At 38.5% G+C, this 20,930-nt stretch overlaps 1 protein-coding gene across 3 annotated transcripts; it reads right to left on the minus strand.

Annotated features, from left to right (window-relative positions):
• Positions 1-1,596: 1,596 nt before the first annotated feature.
• Positions 1,597-18,135, minus strand: gne (glucosamine (UDP-N-acetyl)-2-epimerase/N-acetylmannosamine kinase). 3 transcript variants are annotated; one of them, XM_026304049.2, is made up of 15 exons: positions 18,010-18,134; positions 11,933-11,980; positions 7,790-7,846; positions 7,497-7,642; positions 7,143-7,389; positions 6,767-6,974; positions 6,525-6,677; positions 6,140-6,352; positions 5,940-6,027; positions 5,268-5,478; positions 4,872-5,001; positions 4,541-4,762; positions 3,934-4,116; positions 3,320-3,436; positions 1,597-2,628 (listed from the first exon to the last, which is right to left on the minus strand). In XM_026304049.2, the coding sequence occupies exons 2-15, from the start codon at positions 11,969-11,971 to the stop codon at positions 2,393-2,395; spliced, it is 2,250 nt and encodes a 749-aa protein (XP_026159834.1). In that variant the 5' UTR covers positions 11,972-11,980; positions 18,010-18,134; the 3' UTR covers positions 1,597-2,392. The 3 variants fall into 3 exon arrangements, with proteins under 3 accessions (XP_026159834.1, XP_026159836.1, XP_026159835.1); XM_026304051.2 differs by lacking the exon at positions 11,933-11,980 and having other exon boundaries at positions 18,010-18,135; XM_026304050.2 differs by lacking the exons at positions 11,933-11,980; positions 18,010-18,134 and adding an exon at positions 7,949-8,158.
• Positions 18,136-20,930: the final 2,795 nt, after the last annotated feature.

Genomic DNA, 20,930 nt, shown 5'->3' on the forward strand with positions numbered 1-20,930 from the left:
GAAATTTTTGCAAATTTAGTAAAAAAGAAAAACTGAAATATCACATGGTCATAAGTATTCAGACCCTGTGCTCAGTATTGAGTAGAAGCACCCTTTTGAGCTAGTACAGCCATGAGTCTTCTTGGGAATGATGCAACAAGTTTTTCACACCTGGATTTGGGGATCCTCTGCCATTCTTCCTTGCAGATCCTCTCCAGTTCTGTCAGGTTGGATGGTGAACATTGGTGGACAGCCATTTTCAGGTCTCTCCAGAGATGCTCAATTGGGTTTAGGTCAGGGCTCTGGCTGGACCAGTCAAGAACGGTCACAGAGTTGTTCCGAAGCCACTCCTTTGTTATTTTAGCTGTGTGCTTAGGGTCATTGTCCTGTTGAAAGGTGAACCTTCGGCCCAGTCTGAGGTCCTGAGCACTCTGGAAGAGGTTTTCTTCCAGGATATCTCTGTACTTGGCCACATTCATCTTTCCTTCAGTTGCAACCAGTCGTCCTGTCCCTGCAGCTGAAAAACACCCCCACAACATGATGCTCCCACCACCATGTTTCACTGTAGGGATTGTATTGGGCAGGTGATGAGCAGTGCCTGGTTTTCTCCACACATACCGCTTAGAATTAACGCCAGAAAGTTAAATCTTGGTCTCATCAGACCAGAGAATCTTATTTCTCATAGTCTGGGAGTCCTTCATGTGTCTTTTGGCAAACTCTATACAGGCTTTCATGTGTCTTGCACTGAGGAGAGGCTTCCGTCGGGCCTCTCTACCATAAAGCCCCGACTGGTGGAGGGCTGCAGTGATAGTTGACTTTGTGGAACTTTCTCCCATCTCCCTACTGCATCTCTGGAGCTCAGCCACAGTGATCTTTGGGTTCTTCTTTACCTCTCTCACCAAGGCTCTTCTCCCACGATTGCTCAGTTTGGCTGGACGGCCAGGTCTAGGAAGAGTTCTGGTCGTCCCAAACTTTTTCCATTTGAGGATTATGGAGGCCACTGTGCTCTTAGGAACCTTGAGTGCTGCAGAAATTCTTTTGTTACCTTGGCCAGATCTGAACCTTGCCACAATTCTGTCTCTGAGCTCCTTGGGCAGTTCCTTCGACCTCATGATTCTCATTTGCTCTGACATGCACTGTGAGCTGTAAGGTCTTATATAGACAGGTGTGTGCCTTTCCTAATCAAGTCCAATCAGTTTAATTAAACACAGCTAGACTCCAATGAAGGAGCAGAACCATCTCAAGGAGGATCAGAAGAAATGGACAGCATGTGAGTTAAATATGAGTGTCACTGCAAAGGGTCTGAATACTTATGACCATGTGATATTTCAGTTTTTCTTTTTTAATAAATTTGCAAAAATTTCTACATTTCTGTTTTTTTCTGTCAAGATGGGGTGCTGAGTGTACATTAATGAGAAATAAAATGAACTTTTTTGATTTTGGCAAATGGCTGCAATGACACAAAGAGTGAAAAATTTAAAGGGGTCTGAATACTTTCCGTACCCACTGTATATACATTTCACATAAATACTGAAGAGACCAGAGTTTAGAATTACGATGCATTGTGATAGTGGCACCTCTAAAAATAAGATGCACAAATACTCCTGAGGGTGATAATACTTTGCCCTTTAAAGTGTATTTCTTAATTAAGCACAGCAGTATGTATTTGGACCAACATAAACCTAGACAATTACATATTAATGTATTCAAAAATGTCAAATAGCCTGTAATGTATAATACAGTATGTTACAGTACATACAAACCACACAAAAATCACTTGAAATACAGTGTCTTTAGAAAGCATGAAGGAAACGTGAGGTCTGTGGTAATGAAATGCAAAAACCACCTGATTCAGGCAGACTTGCACTTATACTACAACCAAGCATTACATACACCAGTAGAGTATTTCATCTGATTTCATATAAGCATTTAATAACTATTTCATACCACTAAAATCTCCAAAACCACCAAGTATACCAACCTTGTTAAAGCACTTCTGTTTTGTGTCAGCACATTAAATTTGTAACAAAACATGGAAATTTAGCATAGGTGTAATTACCCAAAAAGATGCAAACTAAAAACGAAGATTCATAGAAAAGTTTGGATAGACTAGAGAGCAAACTACAAGAGCATGTTTGAGCAATATCTATTTTGGTCACATCTGAAACAAGCTTTCTTTCATGAAAGACATCTATTAAAACTATTAGCCCTGTGTGGGCCATTTTGACTTGAAGATGGTTTTGTACTTCAGTCAAAAGCATTAAAAAAAACCTCCGGGGCTCCATTAAGCTTTGACTCTGTACAGCCTTCATTATGAAACATCCTACATATGGTTATGTATCTATTTGGGAAATACAAGTACTATTTTACTTTTAGTTTTGTAGTCTTATAGCAGTCCTCAAGACAACATCCTTCAATAAACCCTCCTAGTTGCATAGTCCAACACCATGCTAGCAGCTCCAAGTAAGGCAGGTTCCTCCAAATCTGATGTGACAACCTTGATGCTCTGGGCAGAAAAGAGGGCTCTCTTAGAGATGATCTGTTGCACTGATGCTTGATAATAAGGAGCCAAGATTCCAGACAGAATCACCAGTGAGGGATTCACTATGTGGAGGATGTTGACAATGCCCACACCTAGAGCTGTGGAGGCTGGAGAAGAAGAAAACAGAAATTAGTTTTAAAGGCAGAGTTATTGGGTAAGTGACCTATGAACTCAACCAAAGATGGTGATGGCAAGAAGTGAAAAAAATCCTAATTGTGTTCAGTAGTGTAAGACATTTGGCATTTATGTCAAAGACAAGGGACCGGTTTCTCTTCTTTTGTTTATATGCATTTTTCTTTTTTGATGTTTCATCACTACCAGTCAAGTATAGGCTGTCATTGGGAGCAAGCTTAAATGATGACATTTATATTACTCAATGATTAAAAAATGATATGTTGCTGCACTGCAGTTGTGGCTGCACCAGAGTGCGAGTGCCCTGTGCCCAAGTGTCCACTCTTGGAAGCCAAGCAAAGCCGTGCCTGGTTAGTATTGGATGGGAGACCAACTTGAAAGACCAGGGGATGCTATGCTCAGGCACTGAGGTTGCGTCAGGAAAGGCATCCGGTATAAAACTTGTGGCAAATTGATAATGCAGCTCAATTGATCTGTTGTGTCAACACCAAATCAGAGTAAGCCAAAAAAAAAAAAAAAAAAAAAAAAGTTGTACTGCAGTTGTATACCAATTGGTAGTATACCAATGTAGTGACTCACTGCAATATACAGAACCACCTGTTTGTATCCGTTAATATAAAAAAAAAAAAAAAAGTTCATTATGTCTAATTCTCTGTGTATACTGACCCCTGTTCAGAATAGCGTCTGCTTTGGAGTTCCCCAGCCTGGCTGCATCAATAAGGTGGGCAGCAGTGACTTGCTCTGAAAGCTTCATATCCATCCCATCCACCTTCAGCAGGTCCTCTGAGAGACACATGAACACATAGTTCAAATATTATATAATGTTAGAATTATATGGAAATGCAGGAGACATATTTTATTAAATATATTTAATACTTAATTATTACTTAGGTAGGTTCTCTGTATCAGTGATTTCAGTGAAGTCACAGATTTCAAAACCACCTCAGTAAAAGGTAGAACAAACCTAATGGTAACAAAATGGATGCAGAAAAATCTATTTGAAAATCATCCAACTAATAAATCATATCAATATATTCATTCCTACTACATTCAGTTTGGTACTATTGAGGCTGATACACACAAGCATCTTTATTTTGGAGATGTCTGTGTCACCTGTGTGTGCGCCATGTAAACATAATATCTTTTGGGGTAACCCCTTTGAACATGAATGCTAAACAAACTTAAGAGGCGCAGCTTTCTCAGCCACTCTACATCTTAAGAGCACAACTGGATCTCAGAACAGTTCTTGAAGCTTCATGTTGATAAAAACATCTACTCACCATCATGCAGCCTCTTGGCCTCTCTCTGTAGGGCCATGCCGGATGCATATGCCTCAATGCATCCCTGACTGCCACATGAACACTCTGGGCCTTCTAATGAAACAATTATATGACCCAGCTCTGCAGCGCAGTAGGTACTGCCATGGATGAGCTCATTGTGATGGATAATCCCTCCGCCAATACCTGCACACAGCATCAACATATTTAATTCCACCGTTTGTGCATTTAAGCAATTATGTACAGTCATTTGTTCAAAGACCTACAGTATAGGATTTATTTTCAAAGAAGCCTTTTGACAATCACACTTTGCTTTCATCAATGACACAGGGTTCAAAACATTTAGTGTGATGAAAAATTATTCAATTGACAAGTATGCCTTGACACTGAAAGAAAAAGTCAATCAATTTTCAAACCACAATTTGAATAGCAGCTCAAATGGCTCCGACAAACTACAATGGTCTACCATACCAAAGCTATGTCAGAAAACGAGAAAAAGATATTTCCAGAAACTCAAAAAAATCTTTATAATAGTGGTATTGGTATCCTATACACCGTTTTTCAAACTTTGATTTCATAGAAAAATAACTGGAATGTCAATCCTCCTCACCTGTCCCAGTGATGACAGTGACAAAGTTCTCAACTCCCTTGCCATGACCAAACTTTCTCTCAGCCAAAGCAGCACAGTTGCCATCGTTGTCAACCCAGACAGGTAAGTGCAGCGCGTCAGAGATGGGTGTTCTCAGATCCACCGAGGACCACTCCTGGATCAGCTCGGTGGAGTGCAAGACCACACCTTCTTGTGGGTTTACACGCCCGCCCGTAGAAACTCCTGACAAATGAAATATTATGACAGAGCTATGAAATGACAGGTTTATGGTGTGTTTGTCAGCATCATAGTGTTTGGGTTTTTTTTTTCCATTTGGCCTTTGTTTACATACCAACACCAAGTATTCTACAGTTGAGGCGGACAGCATCTCGCATGGCTTCTGTACACATCTTTAATATGAGCTGCATCCTGGCATCGAAGGTTTTTGGATTAGGTTGACTGTATTTCTTAACTATCTTGCCCTGGACAGAAGGAGGTAACAAACTGAGTCCCAGTGACAAAGACACATGATTTATGAGATCATGAAAGTCACTAAATAGGATTTAGCCATCTTTTTAAATGTTTATAATTGCTACTATATAACAGGAAACACCTTTTTACTGTTAGTGTGAAAAAATATCTTCATAAACAGTGGCACCTGGCAATATCAAAACTGTATGATCCTAAGAATGGAGAGTCAGTTATGTAAAAACTATTTCCTGCCCCAATAAGAATGTATGTGGCCTACCCTCATGCAGACAATAGCAACTCTGAGGTTGGTCCCTCCCAGGTCAATGGCCAAAGCACTTTGGGTCTCCAGGATGTGATCGATGTCTTGGGAGATGCAGTCCTTCACCAGTGGGAAACAGAAAGTTTTCTGGAGAGGTTCTTCCAGGTTAATGGTACGCAGAAACTTCAGAATACGAGGCACTGCGTTGCCATCGCCATAGATTTTAGAGCTGATGAGAAACAGAAAAACACCCATATAGAGATTATTCAATGACTTTTTAAATTTAAACAACATTTTAACAATTACAAAAAGTCATGTTTTAAAATCTCTAGTGTACACATGGTTATACAACTTCTAAATAATAATGAATGAAGAGTCTAGCTTACATAAACCTACAATATATGCATGTGTCAACTGTAGGGTTCTGCAAACGAAGCCATAACTTAAATAAGATTTGTGAAAAAAATGTGCCAGATTTCAGTGATATAAACCAGAAAAACTATACATCAGTCTTGCAAAAGCAGTCTGCTTTTGAAAGTGAAGCAGAACTGAAAGAGGCACACCTGTGCAATCCCATCTTATTTATCTCACATTTGTTAAAATGATTTAATGTCACTGAAATGAAGAAAGGAAAAGATCACAAGGAAAAATTGGAGGACAAAAACCGGTCAGACCGGTCATTGGTCATACCAGGGGTATCTCTTTCCAAACTGCAGCTCCAGCGCATGGTAGATCTTATTGTGGGTGTCTGCATCTCTAACATGTAGAACATTTTCACCTAGGGAAGAGGAAAATGTTAAAAAAAAAAAACAAAAACCTTGTGTCAGATGATAAAATAACTGCACCCACGTCTGAGGAAGCAGGTTAACAGTAATTTTGCTTTTCTTCACCTGTCTCTCTTCCTGTTTGCCTTGTTCCCAGGTTAATGACGGGGGTGCCAAAGGCCCCAGCCTCTCGCACTCCACAGCTGCTATTTCCGATCATGCAGCCAGCATGGCAGACCAGCTGGATGAACTGGTCAAATGGAATGTGCTTCATTGCTCGGAAGTTGGGGTGCTGCTCAATGCCTTTCTTCCGCATCACACGCACCATTTCCTTACTTCCTATTTACATTGAAAGGTAAGACATATATTTTTATTTATTCATTCAACTCATCACACTTCTTTAATTTGAAAGTTAAAATTATGTCAGAAACCTTGACTCCACTTTGAGAATGCAAATGTAGAAAAGGCTAAGCTTGGAAAAAGAAAGAGGAAAGGATTTGGTAAAACTAACCAGCATCAATGTTTGGAAAGAGGATGAGGGTTTTCTTGTTGAAGGACATCAGGGCATCCAGCATCAGTCCATAAATCTTAATGGAGTGCTGGATGTCAGTAGTGACCGGGTGCTGCAAAGCCACAATATAATCATGCTCTTTCACCTTGTCACCTGCAACACAAATACAAAAGCCCATGCATCACATACAAATGCAAACATCTCGTAGTATATTTCTGTCCAATGACTGCATTCATGCCTACCCAGCCAGCTTTTAATGATATCCATATAGTCGTCTCTGTGATGTGTTGAAAGCAGCTTATCGTATGAAGGGCAGCCAGCCAGCAAGATGCGAGAGTGGTCCTCACACATGGCGATGAGGTGCTGCTCTGCCCTGCGTGTGCAGCAGGCGTGGTAATGAGCCAGTTTGCTGATGGAATGGCGGATTGAGTCATCAATTGTACCACTCACCTTGAAAAGAAGCCACAGACACAAGAGATGTCAGTGTGTAACGCTCACTACAGAGTTAAGTATGATCATTTTGAGTTTTTAAAAATAAAAGGATGTGTTCCAAACTGTTGGCTTCCATCAATTTTATTCTATGCAGCTTTAAAATCTAAAAGTAAGAAACAGAATTACCTCTCCTCCCTCCAGGTGAAGAATTCTAATGTTCATCAGCGCTGCAGCAATTGCCAGAGCCAGTGCGTCAAAACGGTCACCGTGCACAATCAAGATGTCTGGGTTCAGCCTCTGTAGGATATCAGGGAGTTTCACCAGTGCCAGCCCAACACTCTCCACCATGGATGCCTCATCCTCCCCCCTCACAATGGTGTGGAGCTTGGAGCCGATGTCAAAGTCATCCTGCTCAATCATACGGAAAGTGTTCCTGTACAGTGAGGATTCTGTGTTAGCTTGTGCATTATAATGTATACAATAAATCATTATTGCTTTTAGTCATCTGCACCAAGCCTTTTTTAGAAAGGTTGCTCTTACCCATAATCATCGATGAGATGTGAGCCAAGCACCACAACTTCCAGGTCAAACTCATCAGAGTGGGATTTGATCCCAAGCATGATGGGGGCCAGTTTGGAGTAGTCTGCTCTGTTGCATGTTGCCACACACACTCTCAACTTCTTACACTACAACACCCCACAATTAATTTGAATTTAGTGTCTTCCCACAGGTACAACAGCATATCTCTACCATCTTAAAAATACAGAGAAAAATGCGTTTCTAATTTTCAGCAGTATGAGAGTGATCATGTTCTGAATAAACTAAATTTATACCCGATTCTGCTCTTCCATCTTTTCTCGGCTCCTTTGCAATCCGAGATAGTAAACCTCCTAGAAAACAAAGACAAAAGGAGAGGGTGAGATGCACAAACATGTTTGGAAGCATAATATTATGCTTATGCGATTATTTCAGTACAAACGTGGCTTACTCACTTGGGCTTTCCACATATTCAGATGCTGAAGCATGAAAACACAACAAAACTGTACTAAAAATGTTTTGTATTTTACATTAAAGACACATGTTGAGACATTTTTCCAGTGAGAACTATGCTCTAGGACAGTGCTTGGAATGGCAAGGCAAAGGTTACACTCACACCTGATATATTCTGGTCACACAAGAGGAGAAAACTGCTTGGGCTGGAGCGTACTTTACAATAGTATAGTACTACTTCAATCCTTTTATTTACTAAAGACAGTATACATTAACTTATACTGTGCAAGACTTTTATTTGAAGACATAGGACAAATATTATATAATCACCCTAAAAAAGAACTGTAAATATGCAGTGGTTAGTTCTGCCTGGTTCACCAAACCTACATGTTTTTGCCAAAGCATCATCAATAAAATAGGTTAAAGTTAAATATTTGGAAATAATTAATTTAAATCAGAATGAACTGCCTATTGCTATGTACGTATATATATATATATATATATATATATATATATATATATATATATGTTGTGAACATGATGTGTGTTAACATTCCTCATTTGACTTTAGTTTTCTATTGACGTGCAGCATTAATGTCCCTGACCCAGCAGGCACCCATGAGTACACAAGTCACTGCTCATCAGCAAGTAAGAAAAAAGTATACAAGAAATAAAGACTACAGCAGACTTGGTGGCATTTTAATTTATGCTCTCTGTAAAATATGTACTTCAACATCCACCCTGATACATTGGCAGGGTACGGTAATAGCCTTCAACAGCCTGCACCAATATACGACATCATTACATGTCATCCAACGTATCCAACCAGGTTGGACACTATATCAGATGCTAATGTTCAATGAGGATTTGAGGGAAGTTGCTGCCATCTGCTGCTGTAACTACATTATGACAGCTGCTCTTGAGCATTCAAAATCTAATTCTGAAATACAAAGAAAGATGAATTTTCATACTGTGTATCGAGTGCCATGTATAATTAACCAATAAATCACAGGAACTTCAAATTCCAGAGCAGACTGCGTACCTGCAATTTAAAAAAACTGTGTCATGAATGTTAAATTCCATCATGTTTTCTCCAGTGTGAGCCAATACAACAGTCCATACTGCTTGTAATATTGTACGTGAAAGGCTGTTATGAGGTGTTATCTTTAACTGTCAGCACTTTACCGTAGCACTTTGTCACAAAAGAACAAATTTACTCTGCAAACAGAAAAATACATATTTTTAGAAAATGCTATTGTCATATGACTTAAAATATTTTGGCAGACACGAAACACGAGCTTGAATGCAAACAGTTTTTTTATGCATGATGGACCCCTCAAAGAAAAAACATCTCACGTTATCAGTGTATTAACATATTGATCTTATGTCACAGAATTTGATTTCTCATTGCTATTCCACAACCACCACAGCAGTTTGTGCACCTTCCTAATAAGGGGTTGCAAAATATAAACTAGTCCCATTCAATGTATTGGAGAGTGCAGACAACAGTCACCAGTCAAATAAATGTTCAGACCATCACTAATGGCCAGGTATTAATCAATTAAAATAACAATCAAGCCCACTAAATACGTGCTATTGCTATATTTTCACAAAGTAGCTTATACTTAGCAAACTACATTTATTCACACTAATGGAAAATTGTAATACCCCTACCATACTACACTAATAACCCCAGATATTTATGATAAGCAACAGGGAAGCCAAGAAAAAAAAAAGAAAGACTTCTTGTATTTATGACTTCTACTCACAAGTACAGATACATTAACCCTGTTCTAAAAAATAGATACAAATCTCATAGCTCATTTCTTTGGAATACTTGATCTTGATACTATCTCAAAGTTGCCAAGATACAAAGAATGGGTGGTGTGAGTATTTCCTTTCCTGATAATGCTCACAGAGAAACTGGTTAACTGAAATGTTGTTGCATACACTTGTCCTCTCGTGCAGTGATTTTGTCTCATTTTTGAGAGTTTTAAAAATCATCAGACTCATTAAATTTGTTACGTGATACTATTTTGATTCGAAACATGACATGTTAGTTGAAATTTTAACTCTTAGTATAAACATGCCTTTTGATATGTTTTTTTGCAGTTACACAACGGCACGTTTCTATCAAAAAGTGGTTAAAATATCTCATACCTTACAGCGACAATATGTAGGTTCACAAATGAGATGGCACTGCAGTACAAACCCTTTGTTGATGTCTGCATTAAGAAAAGATTTTGTCTATAAAACACCTGCTAAAACACTGTGTCCTTGACTAAGAAACAAAAAACAAACAAGTTTGGGTACATGATATCTCACTGGCCAACTAACTCATCAGTAAGTCAACAGAACACTAACCTATCAAAGACTTTTTTTCTCCCAGTGAATAGTTTAAAAGATAATGCAATTTGGAAGTTCCCACAGATATGGTGGAGTGGATCAAAGACTACCTCACTGGGCGGCCGCAGTTTGTTCGCTTAGATGGGTGCATATCTGATGTGGTGATGAGCAGCACTGGCGCACCTCAAGGAACTGTACTAGCACCATTCCTGTTTACACTCTACACCTCAGACTTCCGCTACAACTCAGGAACCTGTCACCTCCAAAAGTTCTCTGATGACTCTTCAATCATTGGATGCATCAACAATAATAACGATGAGGAATACAGACACTTGATAAAAAGCTTTGTTGATTGGTGTAACAACAACTGTCTAAAGCTCAACATCAAGAAAACCAGAGAACTGGTGGTGGACTTTAGGAGGAACAGGAAGACCCCAGTCCCTGTCTCCATCCTTGTAGAGATTGTGGACTCCTACAAATACCTTGGAGTCCGCATTAACAACAAACTGGACTGGTCAAATAATACAGATGCACTCTTCAAAAAAGGACAGAGCAGACTGTTCTTCCTCAGGAGACTCTGTTCCTTTGGCGTGTGCAACAAGCTACTGAAGACATTCTATCAGTCTGTAGTAGCGAGTGCACTGTTCTTTGCAGTTGTGTGCTGGGGAGGTGGCATCAAGGCTGGTGAGGCCAACAGAATAAATAAGTTGATCAGGAAGGAAAAATCTGTTGTTGGACTAGAACTGGACAGTCTGGAGACTGTGGCAGAGAGGAGGATGGTGGACAAAATAAACTCCATATTGGACAATCCTGCCCACCCACTTCATGAGGAACTGTGAAGAATGAGTTCATTCAGCCACAGTCTAATTCCTCCTCAAGCCAAGACAGAAAGATTCAGGAAGTCTTTTGTGTCCACGGCCATAAGACTATCATTCCTCAATATAAACAATAACGCACGCACGCACGCACGCGCACACACACAACCAAATAATTACTTTATTACTCTATTAATTAATATTAATCAATATAATTGAAATAATCTCATAATAATTTAATAACTACTGTAACAACTGAATTTCCCCTTAGGGGTTAATAAAGTACTTCCTCTTCAGTTACAACACTCAAAGATTTTTTTAATGTAAACAGGGATATGATTTTCAACTGAATTTTATCACATCTTCCCTCTACATCACTCACACATCTTTAAGACAGTGGGACTAAAGTACATGATTTTGTGGACCTTATTTTTATACAGTGTGAGGTCAGATCTTTGTTGAATATTAACTTTTTGTAGTTAATAATTTCCAGCTGACATAAAACAACAGTAAGCCTCATTCCTATGTCTAAAGTCAATAAAGAAAAAAAAACAAACAGTTGGATTAATCCCTAAATTTCACTCAACACAGTGACTTCTCCTCAAGCATCACGAGGCAGTATCAGCAGCCAGCATTATGGTATGGGGGCAGGGACGCATGCAGAAAGCAAAGGCAGAGATGACACAGCAGCAGAGGCCAACATAGAAAAATGAAATAAAATAAGCAGCGATGGCAGACTGTGACAAAGAAGTAATGTGTAAGAAAATAAAAATGAAATCAGAGACAGAAGGGGGGGGGGGTAAAAAAAAAAGCCATCTGACTCACATGAGGGTTTATGCACAAAAAACCCAGATGCTTTTCCATCCCAAGCGTCTGAAAAAAAAATAATAAATCAAATCACACGCTGCTGTTTTTTCTAGTGCTCATATCCTTTAATTTTGCCCATTTCTTTAGCCTAGCTGCAATGGGCATGCAAAAACCATTCAGCAGCAGAGGACGAGAAAGGAAGACAGCAGCAGGGTTGGTACAGACGTATATTACTCCTGGGGGAGGGGTCATGTAAGATCACACCTCAGTTAGCCCGATTGGCTGAGTGGAGGAGAGCGGTGCAGCACAGAAGATCATCTCAGCAGTTTCTTTACTGTAATATACATTCCCTATATTTCTGAACACTAGTTCCTGTAAAATGACAAATATCATAAACAAAAGAATCTGATGGGTTTTGACCTTCTACCCGCTGTGGTACTAATAAGATACTCAACTAAAAAGGACTTTTCTCTAGGCCACATAAATTTAGTTTTTAAAGAAGCAAAGCATCTTAAAGTTACAAGAAATGGTTTCTGGCACATCTATGCAAATTACAGAACTAAAAAAAAAAAAAAAAATCAAAACGGGAATCTCACTACTGATTTGACGAGAGGTTTGAAAGTTCAGAAAGTATTAGATGCAAATATTTCATTTGTCATGTGATGCAAATGTTTAGTAACTTAACAACAGCATGCCACAAGTCTGGTAAAAGTCTCTGGCTCTGTTGGCATTCACTCTGCACACATGTATCTTTTGTAGTATATTAATGGTGCCTTTGTGTGGTTCAGTGTGAGTTTTGCCATGTGATGAAACACTGCTAAAAAGGAAAAAGTAAATAAAGAAGGAAGCAAATACTTAATAAAATCAAGTAACTTTGCGGTGTGTTTTATTTATTTGGATCCCCATTAACCTCTACCAAGGTAGTGGCTACTCTTCCTGAGGTCCCTACAAGCAAATATTACATAACCATACAAACTACAAAATTATACAACAATAAAAGTAATCAAATATCTTAGTACATAATATAATAATAAAACATAATTTACTGTTCCTGTTGAATGTCCCTTACGATATGCATGCTGAAAATCAGAGAATAAGTTGTGTTCTTTAAAAAACACTAGTATTTGCTTGCTAACTATCTTTTCTAATACTTTGCTAAGAGCAGGTAACAAACTTATTGGTCGACTGTTAGCACCACTGAAACCCAGAGCAACATTTTTCTGTAGAGGAATAACCTTTGGTTCTTTCCATGCTAAAGGAAAAACCCCCGTTTCAATACTGGTGTTAAAGATGTGGCAAACTGGTCCTGCCAAACAGCTGGCTGCCAATTTCAAAAGCTTTCCATATATGTGATCCATCCCCACTGGTTTATCGATGTTTATAGTTGATAACATTTGTTCCACTTGCTTTACATCTATCCTGTTCAATTCAAAACACAGAGCTGGCTTATCACTCATAAGTTTTTCAATTAAACTTTCACGTGATATGACGTTATCAACAGATAACATTTCTTCTCTTAATTTATCAACTTTATTTATGAAAAAAATCATTAAAATAATTTGCAATTTCATATGGTTTAGTTAGAAATGCATCACCTGTATCAATAAAGGATGGAATTTGACATGATTTCCTGCCCATTATTTCATTGAGGATACTCCACAATTTTTTACCATCGTATTTACACATTTATTTTAACTTTATAAAACATTTTTCTTTTTCCTGTTAATTTTTGTTACTTGATTTCTCAATTTACAGTAGACTTCCCAGTCCACCTTGTTCCCAGTCCTGTTTGCAGTACCCCTTGCCACATCTCTCTCGACCATAATACTTTTAAGCTCACTGTCAATCCACGGTGCCCTGACATTCTTTACTGTATATTTCCTCATAGGTGCAGGTTTGTCCACTAAGGGGTAAAATAATTTTTCAAAAGCTGCAAATGCATCATCAGGATGATCAGCATTGTAAACATCCAACCAACAAACATTATTTACCTCTGTACAAAAAGATTCTTGACAGAATCTCTTATATGATCTTTTATAGATTACTTTAGGTTTTCCTTTCAGGACCTTTGCTTTTCTGGTAATGGCTATTATATTATGATCACTACATCCAATTGAAACAGATACACCCTTTGAGCACATTTCCGCAGCATTTGTAAAAACATGATCAATACAAGTAGATGTTTTCTCACCAAAACTATTCATATAGACTCTTGTTGGTTGGTTAATAACTTGTGTTAAATTACATGCATTAATTACATTCACAACTTTACGCTTTAGTGGACAGTCCTGGGACAACCAGTTAATGTTAAAATCACCCATGAGATACATTTCATTTCCCATATCACAAACATTGTCAATCATATCACACAATTCACTTAAATAACCGCTGTTCGCACAGGGTGGTCTATAGCAGCAACCAACCAACAATGATTTAGTAAAAGGTAACTGCACCTGTAGCCACAAAGCCTCCACATCAGCAGTCATTAGGTCTTGTTTTATTTTCACTGGGATATGATTTTGAATATATATGGAAACCCCCCCCTCCATGCCTATTCCTATCCTTCCTATAGATGTTATAACCATTTATATTCACTACATGATCTGCAAATGACTGATCAAGATGTGTTTCCGTAACTGCTAAAATATGAATATTATTTGTAATCAATACATCTGTTATTTCAGCAGGTTTATTCCTAAGACTACAAATATTAATATGAGCTAGTTTCAGTGCCTTCTTTGGTAACTTTATAAGTACTGACATGATTTAATTTGTTTAAAATTTCTCAAACTCACTGGAGGAAGACAAAACATGAATGCCTACTTTGATTTCATACTGTTACCATTGTTCTATTTTCAATTTATTATGTTTCAGCAATATAAATGTGTAAACACATTTAGGGCAAAATCAAAAAATTAAAAAAGACACAGAATGATGTGAACTTCACATAATTTAGAAATAGCAAGAAATAATCACTCTGACATTTGTAACAATTTCAATTGTCAAAAAAATATTTCAAAAGTCCATGGCTCATGTCTGGTGGGCAATTCTTCCAGCCAAGCCTTCTGAAATAGTTTGTGATAACCGGCCTCCTACCCCAACAACATTACATTCACTCTTAAGAAATACTGCAGGTAATATTGTGTGTTTGTGTTTCTACTGTGAGTCTGTAAATTAACAGCATTTGAATTGTGACAGAAATTAATTTGAATATTGGCATGGACATGGTTTATGTCCATGCTCGATTTAAGCAAATTCCACTGTTGGTTCAATTAGTGAAAATACTTCCTCAAAAACCACAGTCTATCTACAGCTGAAAGGAATTAACTGATAAGCTCAATAGTTTATCATCAAAAAAAACTTACTGTGACTATTTTGACTGATAACTGATTAGGTAATTTTGCAAAGTCAAGTATTGCCTTGTTTTTGGCTCTTAGCTGTTTGATATTGCTGTTTTACTTTGACAAATGATAGTAAATTAATAATCTTTGATTATTGGTCAGACAAAAACAGGTAACATAAGATGTCTTTGGGTAATTATGAGCGGTAGATTATTCAAAAATAAAAACAAATCTAACCATTTGCCTAAATAATGACAGGTGGGGGAGATTTCTTGGTCAAGTGTCTATTACTGCCAAACATACAGGACAGCAGCACTAACAGAAAGACACGTAAGTCAAGTTAGTACTTCGCCTCTATTTGACATGAGGGACTGGCACTGTTAACACAATGTCAGCACGTCATCTGTAAAAATGACTGAGGCCTGGATAAACTACCTTCAGTGTTGACAGAGTTGTGACATCCTGGTTCACAAGGAGCACAGATACCACACCATACTAAACCAAACATTAATTCAACACAGATCCACTCACATGAAGAAAAAGAGCAAACAATGTGCAGAAAGAAATTGTCTATTCAGCCTGCTTCTCCACAAGATTTACATAAGATCTAACTGAGTACCACGCAGAGAGTTATTTCAGAAAGTATTTGGTTTAACTCTTTACATGGGTTAACATGTTAGAGCTTTGTGAAGCCACCCTACAAAACAGAAATACTTGTTTACCTACATATGTCAAAGCACAAAGCTTTCACAAGAAACAACTACCCTACATGTCATGACCCTTTTAGTGGGCCTAACTACAGGAATGGCAGCTTTACAGGTGGGTCTACAAAGTTGCTGCAAGAGTCCTCATTAAGACCAGAGGGGCAGATCACATCAGCCCACATTCTTTCACTGGTTTTCTGTTCTGCTGCTCTACTACAAACTGCCCACATCATTCACAGAATTAAAACTAAAATGGAAATAGATGGAATTTGGGACACTTATTCACATCTAAACTTCAATTTCAGCTTATTCTGAATCTCTATTTTATTGTACACCTTTCAAAAATCCATTTTATATCGCTTGCTTTGTGTTTCTTCTCAATATAAAGCCTGCTGAAAGGTGTTGCAATAAAACTGTGCTTAAGTCATGCTATGAAGGCACTGTGTAAATATCATAAAAAGTATTACTTTACAGTTGTTACAATTAAGGTGAATATGAGCTACAAATGAAATATACCTGTTAGTGATATACTGCCATCTAATGTCCTTTATAAATAAGCAAGCATTTAGATAATTTCCTGTGTAAGGACTATTGTGCTGTAAGGGTTCACCTTACTATGGTGATTACTTGGTGACGACAGTATTTTCCCCAGAACAATAGGTTTCTCTTTGTATACAATGATTTGAGGTTAGTAAAATAATGGTCCACTTATTATTGTATGTATATTTTAAAGTTTTAGTGGCTAGACTTGTCAAGGAGCAGCAGAGAAAATACAAAACAGCCTGCAGTTACATAAGTTCAGTTTCCTGACACGACTACAGAACACTGTGGCAACACACAAATAAACCTTCTTTCTGAAAAAAGCTTCGTTTTCTGAACATTATTGTTTAAAACATGTTTGTTTTAAAGCTTAAGTTATTTATCTTCAGTTAAAAATGCCAAAAGAAGTTTTATTTCCCTATCAGAATTGTCATACCTGTAAATCTGGTTCAATGTCTCATATGTCTCTGAAACACGCACCCATTCATGTGTGGCACTAGATTACACCTCATCCTTCCACTTCAGCAAGAAAACTTCTGTCCTGTTACAAAACCTGGTCTTCTTGTGTAACTGGTGGATCCAGTGTTTGGTTTGTCTGTTTTATGCTACTGTAGGAACATGTGGCACAATGGAGGCCTCCGTGAAAGGAGACCCGCTCCCTATGTGACAACATATTCATGATTAGTATTTATACTATACTATATGATCATAACATGTTTTGGATGTTTTTAGATTGGTGCTTTAAGTCTAATTTCTTTACAGTATGTTGACATCTTTTTAAACCCCCACTGTGTTGGTCATTAAGCTCAACACAAGTTTTGCTGTGTGAGGCAGTTTTTAAGACAAAATACATTCAACCCATGTCCCCCTGAGGGCCACTGTCCTGTTGATTACCTGGATCAGGTGTGTTCAGTCAAGCTGGAAGATACAGATTCTTCCACAGTCTGTAATATATTAACACCACAGTTCACCAAATTTTCACTATCTATAATAAATTTACGATGACTGCTGTAGATTTCACGACATGGCTGACACTGGGAGTGGGACTGATGATGATCTAAATGCCATGTGGTCACAGTCAGTGGTGACGTGGTAGTATTGATAACCAAGGCACCAGTGGTGATCTCCGTCATCAGTAGGGCTGATGTGTACACGTGTCCCTGAACCAAAGTGGACTGCTTAGGAGTTTGACTTAAAATACACGGAGAAATGGAAGTGATACAGAGACAGCAGGACCAGAAAGTCCAGTTACTCTGCCAGTGACGCAGTTATCGCCAGCTAACCCGAACTCCTGTAGCTGCAGCTACAAAGGTCTAATAACACCACACTTGTCAGCAGCACTAACGGGGCGTTTTAATGGCAGTGTTTAGGAGACGTGGACCAAATTATCTTCACGCACCGAAGTTGTCACAGCTAACAGTCAACAAAGCTAGCTGGAGTTACCGACCGATTCTCATCTCATTACACTGGTGCGGATTCCTACATTCCCAACATCAGCAATGACAGTTACCTCGACTTTGACACGCTGTCTTCATCTCATGCCGAAGCCATCCGTGTCCACAATTACGTTCATTTATTTCTCTTCTGCTTTGAGAGGCTTCTGCTACGTGTGCCTCGTCTGGATCTTACTGGCGGCTGATAACCAGCTTACAGGAGTAACACTGCCACCTACTGGACTGGAGCGTGGAACAGGTGGAAGACAGCAAAAACATCCATCCATCATCTCTACCCTCTTATTCCTTAACCAGGGTCCCAGGGATCTGCTGGAGCCTATCCCAGCTCTCTTTGGGTGAAAGGCAGGGGTCCACCCTGGACAGGTCCCCAGTCCATCACAGGGCCACATAGAGACAAACAACCTCACACACTCACACTCACTCCTATGGGCAATTTAGAGTCACCAATCAACCTGACATACATGTTTTTGGACTGTGGGAGGAAACCAGAGTACCTGGAGAAAACCCACACAAGAACAGGGAGAACATGCAGACTCCACACAGAAAGGCCCCTGATGGGTTTCAAACCAGGAACCTTCTTGCTGTGAGGCAGCAACGCTAACCACTAACCACTGTGCTGCCCGACAGCAAAAACAAAACAAACTGAAGTTTCTATATAATCTAGGGATAATAAAGCTCCTTTGACCTCTTTTTTACTTAAAGGAATTCCTATATACTGTCTGTAATTTTAATGATTGATAGTGAAGACCTTCATACTTTTGTAATTCTGTCCAAATGAAATATTTCAAACTATACATCTGCAAGAGGATTTTCCAGATTTTATACTTTCACATGCTACTTCTCTAGGTTCTGACCTTCTACCCACTGTTGTGCTAATAAGATTGATATCACATCAATTGAGTACATTGACAGATGGTATGTTGTTCTCTTTTAAACAGCTACAGTACCTTGCACTGTGGCATAAGAGATAAGAAACCTGTCTGAATAAATGAATATACTGTCCAGGAACTGTTGGTCAATAAAACTCGGAACTGTCAGCACCAATTCAGGCTTGTTCTTGATTTTTTTGCTGTAAACTTATTGGATGCTGGTTTGTGATGTTTAGTGAAGCAGATGACTCGTGATTCAGCAATGGGTCATTTAAATGCTCATTTCTGTGTCCATTCTTTTACCTTGTCTATGGCATTTTGTTTTACCTTCCTCCTAATCACAGTGCCCCATCATCTGCATACTGCACCTTCCTATACTTTGATCAACTTGTTCAAAACTCTCAATCATGTTAAACAACACTGGACTACACACTCTACCTTGTGTGGTTCCATTAAACACTGAGTAAATCACTGAATATTCTCCACCCTGAATATTTCTACCAAACAAGAAATCGCTCTTTCTCTACTGACACCTACAGCCTGTTTAATTTACTGAGAAGTACTTCCTGCCACATCATGCCATATGCTTTTTCTTAAAGAATATAGCAATGACTATTTCTTTTCTGTGTATTCTTGATTTCTGATTCTTAACACAGTATTGACTCCATTGTGTTTTTTTGCCTTGCAGAATCTACATCAATAAGCGGTAAACAAATGTCTACTTTATAAAAAGAGCATTAGTCTGTCTGTCACCATCTGTCTTCCCCAGCTGAGGTGTTGAAACAGTGGGTCTATAGCTTGATAGAGCTGATGAGTCTTTGCCTGGTTTTAATGCCCATATAGAATTAAATAGCCTTAATACCACTGAACAGATGGCATCTTTCCCTGGTGATGTTTGTCTTGCATTTCATATTGCTCTCCCTGATTCAAACAGAGTAACTTTAGAGTTTCTCCTGTTACTGTCTTTTTTCCTGTAGCTCCTGGTTGTCACATAAGGTTTTTGGCACTAAATTTCCTGGGTCATAGTGACAAGTTTCCTGAATTCTGCAGCTGTATATATTGTTTTGCTAAAAGTTCTGGTTGGTGTAGGGAAAATTAACTGGATAACATTCTGGGGAATAGGTGGGAGACTGGGACTGAGGCAGATAGGTTCAGATGCAGGGAGAGAGACTGGTAAAAGAGAGTTATTAGACATGAGCAGACAGGTGGTTTGAGGCAGAGTCAGGCAGGTTCTGGTGCAGTAGACAGGCAGATAGCAGAGTTACTGACTGGATCAATTCAAAACAAGGGGTCATCCATAAACATAGTCTTCTCTTAACTCGTTCTCTTCTATTAGGTGATAATTTAGAGGTGAACTCAACATACAGCCAATGGCACATATCACCTCAAACTCCATAAATATAGCATACACCCAGCATGAAACATCTACGCGTATAGCATTAGGCAAGGCTAGATTAAATTTGTGAAATAATTAATAATTAAAATAAAATAAATAAGATTCTCACCAAAAACTATATGTTGATCTCTGAAACCTACACCATTCCTCTCTCACTTGTATACTAGTGAATACTAGATAGGCCTGTCCTCAGATTCATTTGGCTAAGTCAGCTGATATTGGTTTCAGTGTGTTGCTTTTCTATCTACAGTATATTGATGCCTCACCTCACTTGCATATTTACATTTTGTATATGTTATACTTGTATTACACTACATTTAAGATATAAATTAGCATTTTTTGCTGCACTACATTTGTCTCACAGCTATATGATATACAGTATATATGAAATGTGCACGTCTATGCAACGTCTGTAATGTGGACTCTAAAGTGAGGTGTGGTCAAATGTCAAATTTGCAGAGAAATCAAATTAAATAAATACATCTTTACACACTCGTTCAGGACAGATGCATTAATTATAGTAGCTGAGTCCTGCATACTGCATAAAGTAAAAACAAATGATGTCTTTTTTAAAATGTATTATATGTGTTTTAATCTCAGCATTATCTGAACATATGAGTCATGAGAGTTTGATTCATTGTGTCTAAGAAGAGCCCTACAGGCAGATTACACTTGCTGGACCTCAAACAAAAGCCATTAAAACACCCATTCT

This window comes from Mastacembelus armatus, chromosome 1, assembly GCF_900324485.2.
Source record: "Mastacembelus armatus chromosome 1, fMasArm1.2, whole genome shotgun sequence".
Lineage (NCBI taxonomy): Eukaryota > Metazoa > Chordata > Actinopteri > Synbranchiformes > Mastacembelidae > Mastacembelus > Mastacembelus armatus.

Coding starts and splice junctions, on each gene's coding strand:
- gne (XM_026304049.2), bottom strand. CDS start 11,971: ATGGAAAAGCATCTGGGTTTTTTGTGCATAAACCCTCAT. Junction 6,028..6,139: donor GCAAACAGGAAGAGAGACAG/GTGAAGAAAAGC, acceptor CCTCTTCCCTAG/GTGAAAATGTTCTACATGTT. Junction 4,763..4,871: donor CTGTAGAATACTTGGTGTTG/GTATGTAAACAA, acceptor TTCATTTGTCAG/GAGTTTCTACGGGCGGGCGT.